Source organism: Neopsephotus bourkii, unplaced genomic scaffold (genome assembly GCF_033783945.1).
Source record: "Neopsephotus bourkii isolate Nb327-2 ecotype Australia unplaced genomic scaffold, CSIRO-AGI_Nbou_v1 NB_659, whole genome shotgun sequence".
Classification (NCBI taxonomy): domain Eukaryota; kingdom Metazoa; phylum Chordata; class Aves; order Psittaciformes; family Psittacidae; genus Neopsephotus; species Neopsephotus bourkii.
The window spans coordinates 741985-760619 of record NW_026901158.1 but is presented as its reverse complement, the minus strand read 5'-3'; the positions used below and the strand labels follow the sequence as shown (position 1 = coordinate 760619).

The window sequence follows — 18635 nt, the reverse complement described above, 5'->3', positions numbered from 1 at the left end:
CAGCCCACAGCCATCACGGTGGTCTGTACTGCACACCATCATGTCATCTGGAAGAAACCTGTCCGAATTCCAAGCCCAAATCCAAACAACCTTCTGGATTTGGAGGGTGAGGCACTGGTGCTGCTCAGCAGGAAAACACCATCCCAGGGAGGAAAAGTACTTTAGAAGACCACAACCACGAACATAACCGGGGGCACAGGGATGGAAAGAGACTCCTGGAACTTCAGTGCTTGAAAGCACATCTTGGTGGTGTATTGTCAGCACTAACTTTGTGTTAAAGCAGCACCACAGTGGCAGGTTCCATACAGGAAAACAGGATCAGGCCCTAGGGCATGGGAAACGGGGACTTGCCTAAAGGACTGCGAGACAGTCCACAGCAGAGCTGAGGAAGCAGCACTGATGCAGCTCATTCCACTCATTCACCCCCCAAACCACCCTTGTTCTCCCCAGTTTGTTACACAATCTTGCAGGAAAACTCCACCATTGCAGATACAGGAATGCCATTGTCCCAGCTTACAGAAGTTCCATCTCACCATTGTGACAGCTTCCAGATGATGCTGAGAATCCTCTTGGCTTCTGGAGGCAGAAAGAGCCCAGACTCTGAGGACCAACCTCAAAAACGCCTTTTGTGCAGCTCCTTCATTTATTTGTTTTAGTTCTCAAGATTTTCCAGACACATCCACAGAGAAACCACAGCATCACTTGGACACTTCACTCGGGCTCGGCTTCATTTCAAGAACCTCACAACTTGCCAACAGTAACCCAGTGGCTAATTATACCATGTTCCCAACTGAAGGTTTTTCCATATAACATTAGGTTTCAACCAAGTTTTTCCATTCTTTCATGTCTCACTTCTCCTGGTTTTGCTCTTTCTTCACTGGCTTTTTCTTTGTTTCACAAAGGTTTATTCTGTCTGTTTTAAGAGGAACTGCTTACAAGCCCAGCGCCCATCACATCAGCTGCTAACAGTAAAGCCTTCGACACACCACAGCATCCACCTGGGGTCTCCTAAAACACCTCCAGAATGGCACCAGCATCACCCAGCACTGGGGTTAGGGTTCAGTAAAAGAGCTGAAGGACAATGCCCCATCCCTGGCAGTGCTCAAGGCCAGGCTGGACACAGGGGCTTGGAGCAAGCGGCTCCAGTGGAAGGGATCCCTGCCTGTGGCAGGGGTTGGAGCTGGAGGAGCTTTAAGGCCCTTTCCAATGCAAACCAGGCTGGGGTTCTATCACCTATGGAGGTAGTGCAGTGGAGAGCTCAATGTGAGCTCCACAAGCAGCATACCCCATGCGTGCACGTGCCCCTGGCACTGACTGACAGTGGGACAACCCCTGCAGGTCTTAAATTTGACCCAGTTCCAGCAGGTGACTGGTGAAGGCCTCAGCATTCCCAAGGTACCCTCAACAGGAGCAGTCACAGAGCTGCAGCAGTCAGGGCTTTCCTAAACACACAAGGAGAGGTCTGCACTGGATAAAAGCATGGAAGTGGGAGCCTTCCTCCCCACGAAGGAAGTCCGAGGTGTGTTTTGTGGTGAATTCCTTGCTTATTTCCCAAACAATCCTCATTCAAACAGCAGCCTCCAGTTACCAAAACCTGGGGACTGAAGAGTTTTAATCGTGTTTTCCCCAGAACCCAAATATTTGAAGCCTTTCTTTGCAAAATGCTTCAATGTACAGAACAAAAGCTGCACCCTGAGGATCAGGCTCCTCCTGAGCAACCGAAGCAAGAGCACACGTGGGCGAGTGTGTACGTATGTGATGAAGTGCCAAATTCATACTTGCAGCGCAGCAGGGATTTCCCCTGTCTTAGGGGCTGCTGCAATTCAGAGGGAGCACCTCCACCATGGCATACACAGACTGGTCCTTGCTTTCCTGCAGCCAAGTATCAACCATCAGGTCACAGAGGTTCCAAATGGGACCCTCTGGAAGCCCCTGGACGCCAAGCATCCCCTGCCTGCATCATCTGCTTGACCAAGGTCCTGGTCCATCTCTGCAGCTGCCCCTGGTGCTCAGCTCCCTGCTCTTCCCAGGTCCCACTGTTCTCCAGATGTATCCACAGGCAACCACACAAACACATGAATAATAAACCCATGAATCATTATCGTGACACCTCATTTGGGCACTTTGTCACACACACTATCCCCTGTGGCCAGCTGGCCTGTCCCCTCTTCCCTTCATCACCCTACAGGTTCTGCTCACACAGCAGCATTCACAGCAGTGTTGCTCCATGCAGTGTTTCCAAGTGTAGGCTTTCCTGTTTGCATGGAGTGATTGACATCCATCCTCTACCTGCTTCAGGAAGGGCCGCACCAGGGCTCAGCCCAGCATCCAGATAGCATGGGGAGAGGGAGAACACAAGGAGCAGGGCAAAGAACCAGGGCATAGCACAAAAAGTAGCTGTTAAAAGAATTACCAGTATACTCTATAGAAGGAAACCCCTCAGGCTGAAGAGCAGTTCCTGGAAAGCATTAAAGCACTCCCACAGATTGATTGCTGAAGTCCAGAGAAAACTCAGATTACCGAAACCCCATCTATTAATCTGTGCTTCGCACAAATGCCTCCGCATGAGGGGCATAGGCCACAACAGCACCTGCTGCTTCTCAGCATCTGCTGCCACACTTTGGCTCATCTTAAGGAGTCTGTCTGTAACTCAGAGCAGTTGTGAGAACACACACTGAGAGCCTGTGCACTGAACCCAGGCTGCAGGACAGACAGGGACACTTGGGGTCACCAGAGACAGACAGAGAACACCAGGACCAGATCACATATTCAGTGTTAGAGGAAAATCAGCCAGGTACATGCTCCCGAGGGTGACAGGACATCCACAGGCCATTAAGAGTCTGGGCCTCTGGGAGGGTGCCAAAGATTCTCACGTGGAGGTCTGTGCAGAAGAGAAGCTACTTGAGGATTAAAGCTTAGTCTGAACATCACACACAGACACGGCACTCAGCCTTTGAGAGGAATGAGCCTGAAAAGTCCATCTCCAACAAAAACAGCATCTAAGGGGCAAGGACAGCACCATTTAAAGTAAGGATGCACATCCCCTTTGTCTGCAAGCAGTAGGAGTAACACCAGGACAGTCTTGTTTATTGGGTTACCCTCCAGCATTACAGAGCAGAGGCAGCAACCCCAGTGGTGACAGCGCACAGCCGGTAGCAAGAGCTTGGAAGTCACAGCATCCAGTTCCAACCTGGCACTGCACTCACAGCATAGCCCGGGTTTTACACTGGGATCAGATCTGCCTCAATTCCAGACTCACACAATCCGATTTCTTATGTAAAACAACACCAATATTTGTGATTGGCAAAATACTCAACACTTCTGACTGCCCAGATCCAGACTGTTCTTTACCTCATTCTGGAGGAGTGGGGAAGAGCCAAGGGGAGAAGCAGCAGATGGTAACAGGACACTTGATAGTTTCCAGCATTTTTATTTCTTTTAAAGGGCATTCCACGTATCCTGATTCCACTTTCCTTCGCTGCTAAAGGAAACTGCTGCTTCCAAAAATTTTCACCCAGAAACCTGATTCAATTTGCTGGGGATTTGTGGAAGCAGAGGCAGATTCCAGCTTTGTCTGTGGGTTAGATTTGGTGACATCATCTGCTAAAATATGGGAAAATGTGAGCTGGAAGGGCAGTGTTCCGAGGCGCTCAGCTCATGTCGCCTTGGACATAGCTATTCCTCTGGAAACCCTCCCTGCAAGGTGTCTTGCCCCTTTCTTTGCAGCCAACTGATGGATCCCCTATGAAAGATGACAGAGGGGGTCCACCTCTCTCCATACAAAGAAGCCAACTAAACTGAAACTGAAACAGAAACAATCGGAGCTGAAATCAAACCCAAGATCACTTGGAAAGATGGGAAAAAAAGCTATAAAGAGCCTTAGTGAATGCCATCAGCAGCCCCAGCCTGACTCCTCCCTCATCCAAATTATCTGGTGTCCCATTAGGAGGCTCATTAGGAAAACTCAAAGCCTTTCCCTGCAAAAGTCACTACTTGGAGCTGCCCATCGGCCCACAATAGCTCCTCAGCCCTGCACAGAAACATCAGCTCCCACCAGCTCCCTGCAGCTCACAGCTGGAGCCACAGGTTTCAGCAAAGCAGCCAGGTAACTTCTAAAAGGAGCAGGGCTGATGGTGAAGCTGCCTGACGGATTTATACCAATGGGCAGAATGGGTGAGGATGTTCTGAAACCACTCAAATAACAGCACGGACAGGAGAAAAGGGGAAAATATCATTTGGAATGGTTGAGAGAGGTGATAACACCGTTTTCAACTAATACAAAGCAGCCTGATGAGGTGGCTGCGCGAGAAGGGAGCTCCAGAGCAGCAAGTATTGCTCCAGTATCCTGGTCACAAACTGCTCCAGCAGCCCCATACTTCTGCTGTACAACAAACTCACTGCAGCCCCAACCGCCGTTAACTTCACCATCAACTTCTGATGGTTTGGAAACGGTTTGCTCCCCAACCAGCAGTTTATTTTCCACCGTGCCGAGACTCTGTGAGCAAACCATTCATGAAAGCATTCCTCGCACGCCCACCTTTTCTTCCTTAAGGTCATTTTAAGAACCTAGAAACTACAATAGTTCACAATCCCGCTGCTATACAGAGAATCCCACACGCATTCGTCCTGCTAACACACAAACCACCCTGCAAACACTGGGCTTCCCGGGGAAAAGCACCCCGAGCCCACAAAACTGAGGCTCAGAAGCTGGATGGATCCCAGAGCTCCACTCTCAGCCCTTCACTGTTTCTCATTACCCCGCAGAGCTCCATTGGTTTAAACTTTTCTGGTTTCAAAATCCTCTTTGCCAACAAACCGCTTCAGAGCCTGGCCCTGAAGCACAAACTGCAGAGACCCCGCAGCACCGCTGGTTGTCTGCTCCAGACTCACACACAACTTCTCCAGCAGGCCCACGGCTCTCCCCCTGCCCTGCCCTGGCATTCCCAGCCCACCAGGGAAGGCAGAGCTCCACGTACTCAGACCCCAAAGCATCAGTGGAACGAAATGAAGTGGATGTCCCACTCCCGCAGGGTTAAAAAAGACATTCCAGGGTTTTTCCTGGCTGCGTGTCCAGGGCTGTTGCACATCTGGCACTTCGCCGCCTCCTCTCGCCACGCTCAACAGCCACGATTTTAGGGAGAAGCCCCACAAACAGGGGCTGGGGAGGAGCAGGGGGTGCCCGACTCGAGCTCCTGCGCCCGCGATGCGCGCAGGGAACTGGAAGCGCTGCTCGCTCCTGCGCTGAAAGTTTCTTCTCCCCAGGGAGAAGGCACAGGGCGAGGCGAGAGGTCTCCAGCTGCCTCCGTGCCGGTACAGCCGGCGACAGAGCCAGAGCTCCAGCTCCAGGGGCACATCCTGACTTCTGCTCCACAAAACCGAGCCCGGCAACAGGCGGCCCGGCTCCAGAAGGCGAATAAAGTTTTGCTTTAAGTTTTCTCCCCCTTTTCCGGGCCCCCTGACAAACGGCATTCGGAGACTCGGGCGGCTGAAGGAGGCTCGGGGGTTTCTTTCCCTTTTTCCATTCTTTTTTTCCTCTGGAATGCAGCGGGTCCACACAAACGTTTTTTATCCCGCACAAAGCACCCCCCTCCCCGACCCCGCAACGCCGCAGTCCCGAGGATGGGGGGGGCTCTTGGATAGTCCTTACCTGCCCGGCCGAGGGACAGGGCACCCAGCAGCACCAGGGCAGCGGGCACCCACCACCTCCGTATCCAACTGCGCCGTTTCCACCGCGTGTGCGTATCCATGGTCCAGAGGAACCGGGCACCCGCTCGAGGGGGAAAACCAATAAAAATAATAATATACAGCTATTTACAAGCCCCCCCCGAGAGCAGCCGCTTTATAGAGCCATGGGCGGGCCGAGGGCAGCGGGGGCTCCGCACGTCCGCTCCGGCTCCCGCCGAGGAAAACTTTCCTTCCTCTCCCCCCACCCCTTTTTTTTTTCCTTCTTCTCCTTCTTTTAAGCCCAAGGCCGGAGCCCGTCAATCCCGGAGCAGCGCAGCCAACCGGGAGCGGGCGCAGCGAGGCAGGAGCCGCCCCCAGCCCGCCCCCGGTAAGTTTGAACGGTGCGGCCCCCCCCCCCGACTGGGAATTCCATCGGGAATCTGCACGCCCCCCCCCCAACTGCCGGGGCTTGTGGAGCATGGAAAAGGCGAGGATTTGGGCAAAGAATGAGGCTGTGGCTGCAGAACTGCATAAAAAGAGAGCCCAGACCTCGCTGTAGGACTAGGTCACACAACACTGAGACCCTCAGTAAAACCAAGCTCAGGCCACCTGGAGACCAGAGGTGGAAGAATCACCAAACACAACCCTCTCCCTTAACTAAAACACTTTGAAGACTCTTGCTGGTATCCGTACTTGCTTTACTAGCGCCATTAAAGGTCTGAACATCATTGCCAGCACACATCCAGGTGACAGTCACACCTCCTGTGACTTCAATGGTTGCAGAGATTTGTCACAGAGCAGTGATTTCACCTATAAGCCAATGCCCTGGGCCACAGGAGAGCATCCCAGCCCTCCCCAGTCCTTGCACAGAAGCATCCTCAAAGGCTTCCATCATCCCAGTGAAAAGCAACCATTGCCATCACCCAAACTTCATGTTCTGCCTACCCTGGGATCCACTTTGCTTGTCTACACCTTCAGTCACTGTGAGAACCTGGGCAGTCACTGGTCATCCTGTTTATTACATACAAGGAGGGCAAGGTATGAGTTCAGAGTCACTTGTCCTACCCCTGTCTCACTGAAGAACTCCGCACAAAAAGGGACTTCTGAGCCTTAGCTGTTCACTCAGGGCAAGTCTGACCTTCTGGAATGAGACTTACTTAGATGGATAATTGATGTCAAACTCACTTATCAAAACCTACAAGCACAGGAGGCCGAATCCCACCAGATCAAGGGGAAAGGGGTGCTCCCAGTCCACTCAGCTTGTAGCCTAGCAAAGAACTTACGTAATGGAGAGGAGCTGTAGGAAATGTCCCCCTCTGCCTCTGAGCCCATGGAGATGCTCTCCCCACCGCCAGCATCCCAGTGGAACAGGAAGCAGCAGAGGATGAGCCACACACAGGAGAGTCTCTGCTGAAAGAGCCTTTCACCAGGGAGGCGAGAGGCAGGTTGGCTGCAAGCCCCCGAGCCCGGAGGCAGCGTGTGCTGGCTGCTGCCACGTGTGCAGTGGGGACCGTGCCAGTGGCACCCCGGGCACGGCCCTCAGTGAAAGCCCCCCAAGCTCCTGCCTTTGATGAGTAACCTGTGACCAGACAGGTTGGACGGGGCTTGGAGCACCCTGCTCTAGTGGAAGGTGTCCTTGCCCATGGCAGCGGGGTGGAACTGGATGAGCTTTAAGTTCCCATCCAACCCAAACCCATCTGGGATTCCATGACTAGAGGCTGGTGAGACAAATTAAGCAATACTTCATATCCAGGAGCCTGGGGCAAGCTCTTCCAGTGCAAGTAATACCCGTGCAAGCCTGCAAACACCACTGCAGAGCTCCACGGGATACAGCCCAGCAGTGACAACATCCATCACCATCACACCTCCCTCCTGCTTGGGAATATCCCACTACACACAGCAAAAGCCCCTTCCACAGGTTCACAGCTGCCTCTGGAATGGAACAGAGAACGTGTTCCATAGCTGAGACACACAGGGATTCTCTCCCCCCCATTTGTATGGATCATGAAGCATCTGGATATGGATCATCATGAGGCATATGGATATGAAACTAGGACAGGTAAAAGCACCACAGACCCTGAGGACTGCAAATAACCCTCCTCTTCCCACTAACACTTGTTATTATGATGACAAAGTGATAACATGATCCACAGTATTTATATGGATGCCCAATCACCCTAAGAGGCACTGACAGAGGTGTGCTCTGATTTCAGCCCCGGTTACACAAACACCAGGATCCTCGATCTTCTCCCCCCAGCCTGGCATCTCAGACCATACAAGCAGCTCATTGTTTTGGAATGAAACCCTGGTTTGTCTTCTCCAGCTCCAAGTGAAAATCCCACCAACACCTGAACGCTGTCACCAAGGCGTTGACATTCCCCACCCTTCCAGAGGCACACAGCTAGGGGAAGGGGATACCTAGAGCATCAAACACACTGCAGACAAGGAAATAAAAGCAGCTCAGAGCAGCATCACTCATTTTTCAAGGGCTCTTAACTCCAGGATCAAGCCAGAGCACCCAGACCTGGACCCACATCAGATGCAAAGCACCTTTTGCTTTGCACCAGCTGACAACCCAACCCAGGGAGCTTTTCCTGAGCGCTAGGTCTGAGTTCCCAGTTGCTCTCCAGGTGATTTCGAAGCTTGCACAGACCTGTTGGCCCCTCCTTAACAATAGCAGAGAAATACGGAAACAGGCCTGTAATGGTAAACTGGAAAATTCCAGCATCCACCCGCCAGGTTCATGGAGCCAACCCTCGGGTTAGAGTGGCCCAGATCATCCGGTGGTGTGAGCTCCAAGTGGGTTTACACGAGCTCCTGGTTGATGCCAACTCCAAGCCCTTCCAGCAGCCAGGCAGGGTAACATGGGAATAGCCAAAGGAATACATTGCAGCAGAGGCAGATGGCCAAATATCTTTAAGGAACAGCAGTTTATAGAAGTATTTTCATGACTAAATGCATCTTGAGCCCAGCTGCCTCTTTATGGGATGGAGAAGACATTTGTGAGCTTTCAAAGGAGCTTACGATACTTCGGTAGGGTTTGGGGTTTTTTAATCATTTATATGCTATGAAACCAGACACAAGCCTTGAGCCAACCCCCCCCAAAGGGTGTTATTCTGTAGTTTAACAGTAAGTGTGGGGATAATCAAAGAGCAGCCCTAGTTGTTGCTGGTAACAGGTTACACCCGATGGCCAGCTGATGGGAACAGACTCAGCATTAGAACTACCTGAACTGTTGCATAAATAACCAGGAAAGACAAAACTGTTCCCAGGAATTGTTTCAAATGCTGTCTATGAAGAGCATACATATCCAAAAAGACAATTCTCCTCTGTGATCTCATCATCTGCCTTCACTCCTTGCAAACATAAACCCAGTTACATCCCTACCCAGAACTCAAGTTGTGTGAATGGTCTCACGCTGAGGTCACGATCCTGCCCTGTGACCTCACACCCGTTGCCATGGAAATGGTCACTTTCCAATTCAGCTTAAGGAAAAAAGAGAATTTAGAGTTGAGACATCTTGGATTGAGAGACCTGAAAGATAAATCTCTATTTCCCACTGAGGAAGCACAGAGCTGGAGCCTCAAGTCCCAGTGCTCCATACTCTGTGTGGTCTTTAATCCGAGCAGAGTGCTGTTTACTGCATCACCCAGGACCATTAGGACCTATTCCCACCTGCTGAAGAGCTGCAGCATGGCAGCAGCTTCCCCAGTGCCCTAAAAACCTTTCTGAAAGCACTGTTTTGAGCAAAGGCCATCACAAATCTGCAGTTATACAACACGGTGATGGGCAGCACATCAACAGCGATGCTGCAATGCTGCAAGCCATCACACAGAGCAGACTCCTATGCTTTAGTTAGGCTGCAGGGACCTGTGAAGAGATTCATCAGGTATCTCCTGAACATGGAACATGCACACCACCACTAAGAGTTCAAGTTCTTTCTCCCAGAGACACAAATCACAACACACAGAAGTAGAAATACCCCTCCTGTGCTTCAGCACCTCTTTGGCCTCACAGACCTGGCTCCACACAACAGCCCCAGTGCTGCATGGCCGGGAGCTGGACAGCCCCATCCCAGCTGCTCTGCTGGAAACTCGGATCCGAGTTTTGCCATGAGGTGGCACCAGGACAAGCCCATGGTGGGAAGAGCGGCCAGCACAAGGTGGGGCTTGTTTTTTGTATGTTTGAATGCTTCATAGTCAAAGAGGTTTGTTTGGTAAAGGAAATAGCATCATAAAGGGAACGGACTTTCCACTCCTCCTCTTTTTCCAGTGTTGTTGCCTTCCCTTCACTTCATGTTAATGACTCCAAGCCTTGTAAGTGTTTGAACCATATGATCTATTAAATGCAAAAGGACAAACTGCACCATGGTGCCTATTGAGAAGGATGAACTCAGATCACCTTATTTTCATTTGATTCCTCTCCATGCCCACTGCCAGCCTGAAAGACTGGTAGGAGCTGCCATTCCCTCTTCACATCCCTGTGTTTTTATTCCCTCATGCCCTATGATCTGCGGTCAATGGCCCAGGCTAAACCCTATATAATCTGTCTAGACTTGAGGGAGATAATCCATGGTGCTGCAGAAAGCTTTGTGTTAAACCACGAGGCTGCACATTAGCAAGGAGCTGTGACTTACCCTGTGATCTTCACAGGGTCAAGAATGAAGAAGCTCTTAAGTGACTTGGACTAAACTCCCACTGACCCCAATGAAGGTTTGGTTGAATACAGACCACAGAGCTCATTCTGTAGCCCCAGTTCATCATAATCATGCCTGAAGATTAAAGGTGAGCCCAAACCACAAAGCTTATGCACAGGTCCAAACTCACCCAGTGACATCTGGCTTCAGGGGTTGAGCTTGGGTGCCCAGGAGGAACACTTTCATCTGGACCACTGTGGTGCTCATTTCCAAGCCTATCCCCAAGGAAGGCTTTTCCATTTTCCCCAGGGATGAATGAGGATAGGCAGGAGCCAAATGAACACGACAATTTCCTTCTCACACACCTCCACTTTTTGTTAATGGTGATGGTGCTACCTCTGCATACGTGAGGGTACAACATCAAACAGGCAGGGTTCAGGGCATGTGGGGTATTACTGGATGGAAGTTAAATAACACAAAATTCCAACTGGGATGTCAGGAAAAATAATCCTTACACTGAGATCTCCTCAGCCATGGAAGATCCGTTTGTGTTCTCAAAGGAACTAGTGAAAATCTTATTGCTTGAGTCATATCAAATCAATCGGACAAACCTATAGACTGCTGGGAGCAATCCTGCCCTGGTGTGACTGCGGGTTGTGTGACCACAGAGATCTTTGCCACTAATGGCTTTCACTAATCCTGAAAACATTTGGGTGAATTGCACAAGAACTGTGGTCACAGCACAGATGAGCCTTAGGGCTCCTGCTCCCACCACTGAGCAAGGAGGTTACAGCCTTCTCCTGCCTTTGCTGGCCTGTACAAGACATCCCAGGAGGCCTCCTGCCTGCTGATCAAGATGCTCCTTTTCAGGCCAAGGAGCATCATTTACTCAGTCTTACACACACAAGTTGGCAATAAAATCACAGGTGGGTTTTCATCCCTGTAAGCAGTAACAACCCAAAAACGTTCATGTTCTACCTATGTCCAGGCACACCCCAAATGAGCATCATTTATGAATTATTCTACTCAGGTCTAACAGTTGATTAAAGCACCCCAGATTCTGATTGCATCAGCTGATGCCCTTTCATCCTCTGGCCCTTTCATCCTCTAATCCTTTCTCAAAAACAAGAATAGAGCAACCTAAAGCCTTGGAGGTTACTTTACCAAGCATATTTTCCCTTCTTTAACAGCTGTGTCTATTAACCACGTACACCATTGCCAGGCAGCTATTTCCATTTACAATTTTGTTGCATTAACCGTACCAAAAATGGCACATTCCGTAGATTCCCCTTTGATTTCACAAGATTACAGGTTCATTCCACCAAGGGCTTCTGCAGTGACAAACCCTTCATTTTGTTGTCTTTTTCCCCTTGCTGAAGTAGTGGTTTCGAAGCGATGAGAACACAGGGACGCTATGCGCACCACCCAGCCATCAAAAGGCAATTCAGGCTCAGTGAGTCTGAGCTCCTTTCTAAATAGAGAGGGGAAGGAAAATGTCAGGCAAAGCAGCCGTTTTTGTGGATGAATCACTCGAGGAATCCAATCCAGCCTCCGAGTGGTCGCTAACATGACTAATTTCTGCTTCTGTCTGTTCAGTGTTTCCAGTCAGTCACCTCTCAGACGCATCGGCACCTTTCCCCAAGTCCCCACAGGAACTTGCTCCCTTCTCTCCCCACTGATGAGTTTTCCAGGTTGGGAAGCTCTGGGGAGAGCCAGACAGCATGGGCCAGAGCAAGGTGTCAGTTCATTAACGTGCTTAACCAGAGACCCAGTACTTGTACCTCCAGATCAAGCACTGATGTACCGCCCTAGGGCACCCCACCACCTGCTAGCCCTGCTCTCAGTCTTCAGTGGGGTTCCCAGGATGGAGCACCCACATATACACCTTATTTCTGCAATAGATGCTCAACCATTGCTTGAGGGAGGATTCCTTTAGCACCGGTGCCTTTATGCAGCACCTACTGTCTTCTGAAATGGTTACTGGGTTTTACAGCTGAGACTGCAGAGCACCTCTTACAGGGCATCCTGCTTCATTATATCTGAAGTCCAGGCCTGGGGTTGTTCCCAGCTCAGTTCAGACCCACCAGCATCCTAAACCCTCCTAAAGCTCCTGCTCACGTATTTCAGGCACTTCTGGAATTCATTTTTACATTTCTCAGGCACCTTTGAGGAAGTCCAAGCAGTTTTAGCCACATGTTGGATCTTCAAGATCAGCAGTGTGCAACACCGCACCAGCATTCCACATCCCTTTGAGGATCACAGCCAGAGAGGACATCCCTAATTGTTCTTTTTTGAGGCATTCAAAAGAAACCACGTCAGGGTTTTGGGTATCAGACTATGGTCTGTTCTGCTTCCTATCTTTGAAGTACAACTAAAGGTCCCTTCCAGAAAGCACAGGCTACGTAGGTGGGTCTAGAGACAGGTTTTCTGCCTGCAGCCCCCTCCCCATAGGTGGGGAATCCCTTGCAGCACTTCCACTTGCCCTGTAGGTTATAAGGATCATGTTGGGTTAAAAGGCTTTACTGCACCACCAGACAACTTGAGGTTATATGGCTCTTGTTGGGTTAAAAGGCTTTGCTGCAACAACTTGAGGATGCGATCACAGCCAAGGCTTTGTCACTCCTCGAGGTTTAACCCTAGGAAGCAGCACTGTACCTGTTAGGGCTCTGCAGATGTATGGAGAAGCCCTCAGACACCCAGTTCACGTGGACAACAACTGAACATTAATAGGTATCTGCATAATGAACATTTGGCACAGATTAAGGTGGCACAGGGATTCATGTGGTCCTCATTAGGACCAGATGTGTCTGGGCTGGTTTACTGCTGGTGATCACAATAGGGATTTGGCAGCACATCTGGCAGGAGGGTTGGGAGACTCAGCTGGGTCCTGCCCCTTCCCAAGGACTCAGCCCTGGTGGCTGCTCACCTGGGTCAGTCCCTCCCACCTCTGAACCCCACCGAACAGCCTCTGCTATAGATTTCTCCTCTCAACTCTAGCCAGATTCATGGAGACAAACCAAAAGCAAGCTCCCAGCCCACAGAAGCAGAGCCCCTTTGGGAAGGCAGAGCACTGACAGCTCATTACACCTTCCAGCTGCACAGCTTCCATATTTCAGGTGTCTTTAACCCTTTCCTGCCCCAGTTTATTTTACTTCCCCACCATACAGCTTGCTTTCCTCTGGCAAGGCTTCCCCATGGCTCTGTATTCACAAATCATGAGGCCCGAGGGGTTTGTGCTTCAGAGGCCATGGGGCTTCGATGAATTAAGTCTTGTTTGCACTACAGCATCTTTTTTAGCAAACCAAACAACCTTCCTGACCTGACTTGTACTGCGGCAGAGTGAGCCCAGAAAGAGCTCCTGGCTGCAGCGGGAAGGTATTCCACTTGAGAAGTCAAGTATAACAGCATCCTCATGGCACCAGTGAGAGAATGGAAGATCTGAGGAGACACCCTCCTCTCAGACATCCTCCTGGGTCCAAGGCTGCTTTATATAAGGGACCTTTATACCCTCCTGGCAGTCCTTAAACTCCCATCAGTGCCTTCCCGCAGTTTAAGATGCTTTTCTTGGTGCCATGTTAGGTGCCACTGAGCAGTTTTTCCTCCCTCTTGGTCCCTGGCTTCACCAGCAGGAATATGTGTAAGTTATCCAGACCCGCTCAGCTGATTTAAATGGACACAGCTTCAAAGGCATTGAGAATTCACACATTTTTGCTCACAGCATCTCTGCCCCCATGCCTGCCTTTAAATGAAGAAGTCAACTATTGAGTCCCCAGACATGGCTGTGATTTAATTTCCAGGCTGACATTAAACCTCGCTGCTGCTGGGCTCCCATTTCACACCTTCCCCAAGACCCACAGCAAATTCAGACCTTTTCCAGAAAGGCTTTTCCATTCACATAACGATTCTCTTCCAGCTCATGCACAGCTCTCCTGGAGGACCTCAGACCCTTACTGATCAAGTCTATGGGCAGCGCCAAGGAGCCAGCTGCATACATGGGGCTCCCAAGACTTGATTTATGCAGTGTCAAACCTAAGATCAGAAACTGTGGGACTACTGCCCCAATCCTGGGCTCTGCTGAACCAGGTATTTACTTGAGGGACAGTTCAGATTCAACTTTTAAGGATCTGTGTATTTAAAAGGACAGAAGAGTCTTCAGATGAAGGATCCCATTGACAAAGGTCACCAGCCAACATGACTAATCCATTATGCTGTTAAACAACTCAACATGCAGGGGTTAATCAGTGCTAGCCCAAGGTCTAATCCCTCTTCCTGCTAAATAACTCACTGAAAACAAACTCTGCCTGCTAATGTTCTGGAAAGGAAGATAAATGCATGCAAGGCTTGAGAAGGTTCAGTTTTCAGCGCTCTCACTTACTCTAAAGCCCCACCACTGTCAGCCTGACCAGATGTTATTTCCATCCCTGCTAGGATATGGATTAGGGGAAGGTTGGCTGGCACTTGGCCAGTTTGCAGGAGTCAAAGGACTGGAGTCATCCTCAACCTGGGTTGGCAGGGCTGTCCTGCATGGACAAAGCCAGAGGCACTGTTCCCTTGGGGTTTCTGTGCATATTCCAGGCCCCTATTTATAGCCGTGATTTGTGCTTTTACAAGATGGTAATTTCATGCTGCTCATAAATCTCTCCCTGAAAAGTGGTATTTGTAGGTCAGCAAGGAGAGGAAGCCAGGAACCAAAAGTGCTGAACTCCTGCAGAATCCCTGCAGTCGGGCCACAAACACTGAAATGCAATTAGGAGGAATCAAAGAGCCTTGTGTTGTGTCTCATGTTGGAAGGGGACATGTTTGCTCCATGAGGACCAGTGCCTGCTGCCTACACACTGAGGAGGTTGTTTGGGAGCTGGGGAGAGGGTGACACCATTTGCTTACCCAGCAGACAGCTCACGGCAGCACAGTGCCAGCCAAGCCTGCACTGGCAGGTCACATCCCTGACATTATGTCATGGAAGCGCTCATCCCTTTTGATGTTCTTGTGTTTCTTACACCTCTCGGACTGCATTTCCCTCAGAAGAGAACAGAGGCTCAGCAGAAGATTATTTCCCTTGGCATTTAAAGACACTGGGAGGAAACTAGTATTAGTTTAGACCCTACAACACTACGAAGCCTGCAGAAGGAATGCTAACCTGTCCTAGGATGATGCTGTGTCCCACCAGGTTTGGGGCAGCCTTGCAGAAGTCCAATGCCTCGGAATAAAGGGCCACAGTGAGCTACTGCAGGTCATGGCAGCTTTTCACAGACAGGTATTGCAAGCTGAGATCCTCAAAATGCAGGGGCTCAGATACCACATCTCTTCTTCTCTGCCAATGCTTCTAACACTAATGACTAAGGGAAGCCCTTAGGAACATGCCCATCCTTGCACTTGTTACACTTGTACTGCATCACCAAAGTAAACCAGCTTTTTATTCCAAATATCTGACTGCTTCATGCAAACAGGCTTTTCATAACTAGCAAAGCAGTGCTCAAGTCCCAGAGAACATTATTAACATAAAGCATTTTCTATCCTGCATCCAATTGCAAGGGCACTCCAATTCCCAAGTAACCTCACTGCTCATCACAGAAGTTCTGCCTGCCTCCGATAAGCAGCGACTTGCAGAATGGTTGCTGTTTGGGGAAGCACCCACGACACTCATGCTGTTCTAAGCTGGTGTTTTCATACAGCAGAGCAGCTCTGTGGCGAATCCCTCTACAGCAAGCTGCAAGTTCCTAATGAGAGGCCTGTGCAGAGGCAGGCGCTGCAAGCAGCATCTCCCCCACGTCCTCTGCTGACTCGCCTAACACAGCAGGAAGCAGTCTAGCCGCTCAGATACCAGGAGACATCAGCAGGGACCGGGCTGAGGACTTCCAGCAGCCTGGGTTGGTAGCTCTCCACCAGAGCCAAAGGAAAAAGCCTTTTGACTGAGTCACTGCCATGGGGAAGAGACCTAAAGCGTTTCCCAGCTCCTCCACTGACTCTGTGAATCAGAGGTTCACAATCAGTGCCTGCTCTGGCTGCCGAACTGTGAGAACAGCACCGAATGTGGGATACTTGGAAACGTGGAACTGTCTACCTGATGTGGAGCACAGATTTAGCGCTGGCCCCCTCCTTCCCAGCGTGGAAGCCAAATGATATAGTTTCCACAAGGTTTAGTCCCAGAGAAGCAGAACTTGCCAGCTGCAGAGGAAGCAAGCATCAAAATCATTCACAGGCAGCTCTGAAAAGTATCCTGTAAATCTGTCACCTGCAACTTCCCATAGATCTGCTCCAAAGCAGGGTGAAAATGAGAATTAGAAGTGATGCTTTCCAGGTACAAAGGGCTGTGGTTCAGCTTAGCCCTAATTCTGGAGTACAAGGGTGCTGGTGAAGGGTGCATACAGCATCACACTGAAAACTGCTCAGTCACATCATATAAAGTTCAGGGTTTCTGGCATATCGTGTAGTGCCTGAGCTGTATCCTCATGCCAGCAGCATCACAGATGTGCTGGTTCAATCACTTCCCAGTGAAGCTATACACTGACTCTTTAGCATTTTTGCATCCCCAAATGAACCATACCTCTGAATATCTGTATGCCTCAAGTGTGCACTTTCAGCATGGTTGGAGCAAATTCCTCACACAGGTTGGAAACACATTTCTGTAAGTATCAGTCTGAAGTCCGTGTATCATCGCTATCCCACACAGAAACCCTCACTGCGTAAATCAAGCCAGACAAGCCCCATTGCTGCTCTGCATTCTCCTTGCAGGAGATGCCAGCCTCCCAGAGGTACCATCTGAAAGGCCAAGAGCAAGCTCCTGATCCCAGCAGTGACTGGCTTTGTTGGAGCTGCTTCCTGTGGCTCATTCTATCACACACATTATTCCCATGGGACATGACAAAAACCCTGCTGGTGGCTGCTTTATTTACTGCCAACTACAACTTTGGAGTGCTGCAGATCCAGTACATGAAGCCTGATGAGCTGTATGTGTGTCCTCCTTATCATCCTGCTCTGGCTCCGCATTTACTGAAGCCCCATGAAAACAGAAGGGCTGGTATCTTCCAATACACAGCCCAGCCTCCAGAGACCCTGAGCATCTCTGCTCACTACAGATGTTTGGCATGCAGCAGCACAAGGATCATTGAATAGCAGGACTGAGATCAACATTTGTGTTGAAAATGTCAGTTCAGTGTAACTGAAGTTAATTCACTTGAAGATCCTCCCCAAGGCAAAGATGGCAATTGATGCACAAACTCAGCTTTGCCAGGGATTCTGCAGACAGCAAGGCCCAATCTGCATCTTCCACATCAGCACTGAGAGGATGAAGAGCTTGGGGTGAAGTGTGAGCCATCTGCACAAAACCCCGGGGGCAGGTTATCTGCAGAATTAGCCCAGCAGCTCAAATAGTGGCAGGCAATGAGAGCACTGGCATGAAGAGAGTGCTGAAGAGCCACAGGTCTTTAGATAAATGAAGCTCTTGCCCCTTTGCCATGGTTTTGCCTCATTACACTGCAATCTTCTCTTTCCAGCTCAGTATTTCCCTGCATAAAGTGGAACTAGTATGGGAAATCTCTGTATTAGGACATCAGGGATGACTATTGCTGTGCTTCAGGGAGAGGGGCAAGAAGAGGACAAAACCACCACAAACAGCTTTCTCCTGAGCCTGCTCAAATCCTCCATGCAAGTGTGGCAATTCAAGCTACACTGCCTCCAGTGAAGGCAGCACCACTGAATGTGCCCCTGTGTGAGCAATGGAAGTGTTTCTTGTACACCCAGGGAAGAGTTAAACAGGAGCATGTTCAGGGGATTCAGTAAGGTTAACCAAAAACCTCCTGCAAGACCATGAGCTGCGCAGCATCAGCCTGCTCCTAAGAGCTGGGTTTACTATGACCTTACTATGGTTTTACTTGCTCTGTGCAGGGGTTTGACAGCGCAGTTCCAGCTGACAACACAGCGTGAGGAACCCACACCGAGGCTCAGTCCCACTGTGGGATCCAGGCCACAACCTTAGTGCTGGCTTCCAGAATTAGCCAAGCTATTTGCATTTCTCACACATTGCATGGCTTGCTCTTGACGCAAGAGGAGAAAGGGATTTCTTCCTGCCAAGCACATCATGCAGCTACAACACTTCCTAATGAGTCTACCAGCCCCTCAAGGCGTGAGGAGGTGGCCTATGGAAAAACCTACAGGCCTGAAGGCTGTTGGACAAACCTCTCTTTTCCCCCCTGTTAGCCCAGAGGTGGACACAGGGAGCAGCTGGGATGTTGTTTTAAACAACAGCAACCAGTGCAATGACATGTGAAATTTATGAGCTGGTCAGCTCAGGAACAACCGAGTTCAGGGACCCCCAGGGCCCAGAGGGCTTCTCAGG

General features: G+C 50.2%; 1 protein-coding gene across 2 annotated transcripts in view; it reads right to left on the bottom strand.

Moving 5' to 3' along the window:
• Window positions 1-5965, bottom strand: part of COL5A1 (collagen type V alpha 1 chain) — a 131794-nt gene extending 125829 nt beyond the window's left edge. Inside the window, exon 1 of one of the 2 annotated variants that reach the window (XM_061352391.1) lies at window positions 5648-5965. In XM_061352391.1, the coding sequence (XP_061208375.1) occupies window positions 5648-5747 (100 nt within the window). In that variant the 5' untranslated portion in view covers window positions 5748-5965. The remainder of the gene's footprint in view (window positions 1-5647) is intronic. The other variant, XM_061352390.1, reaches the window with a different exon arrangement.
• Between the last annotated feature and the right edge of the window lie 12670 nt (window positions 5966-18635).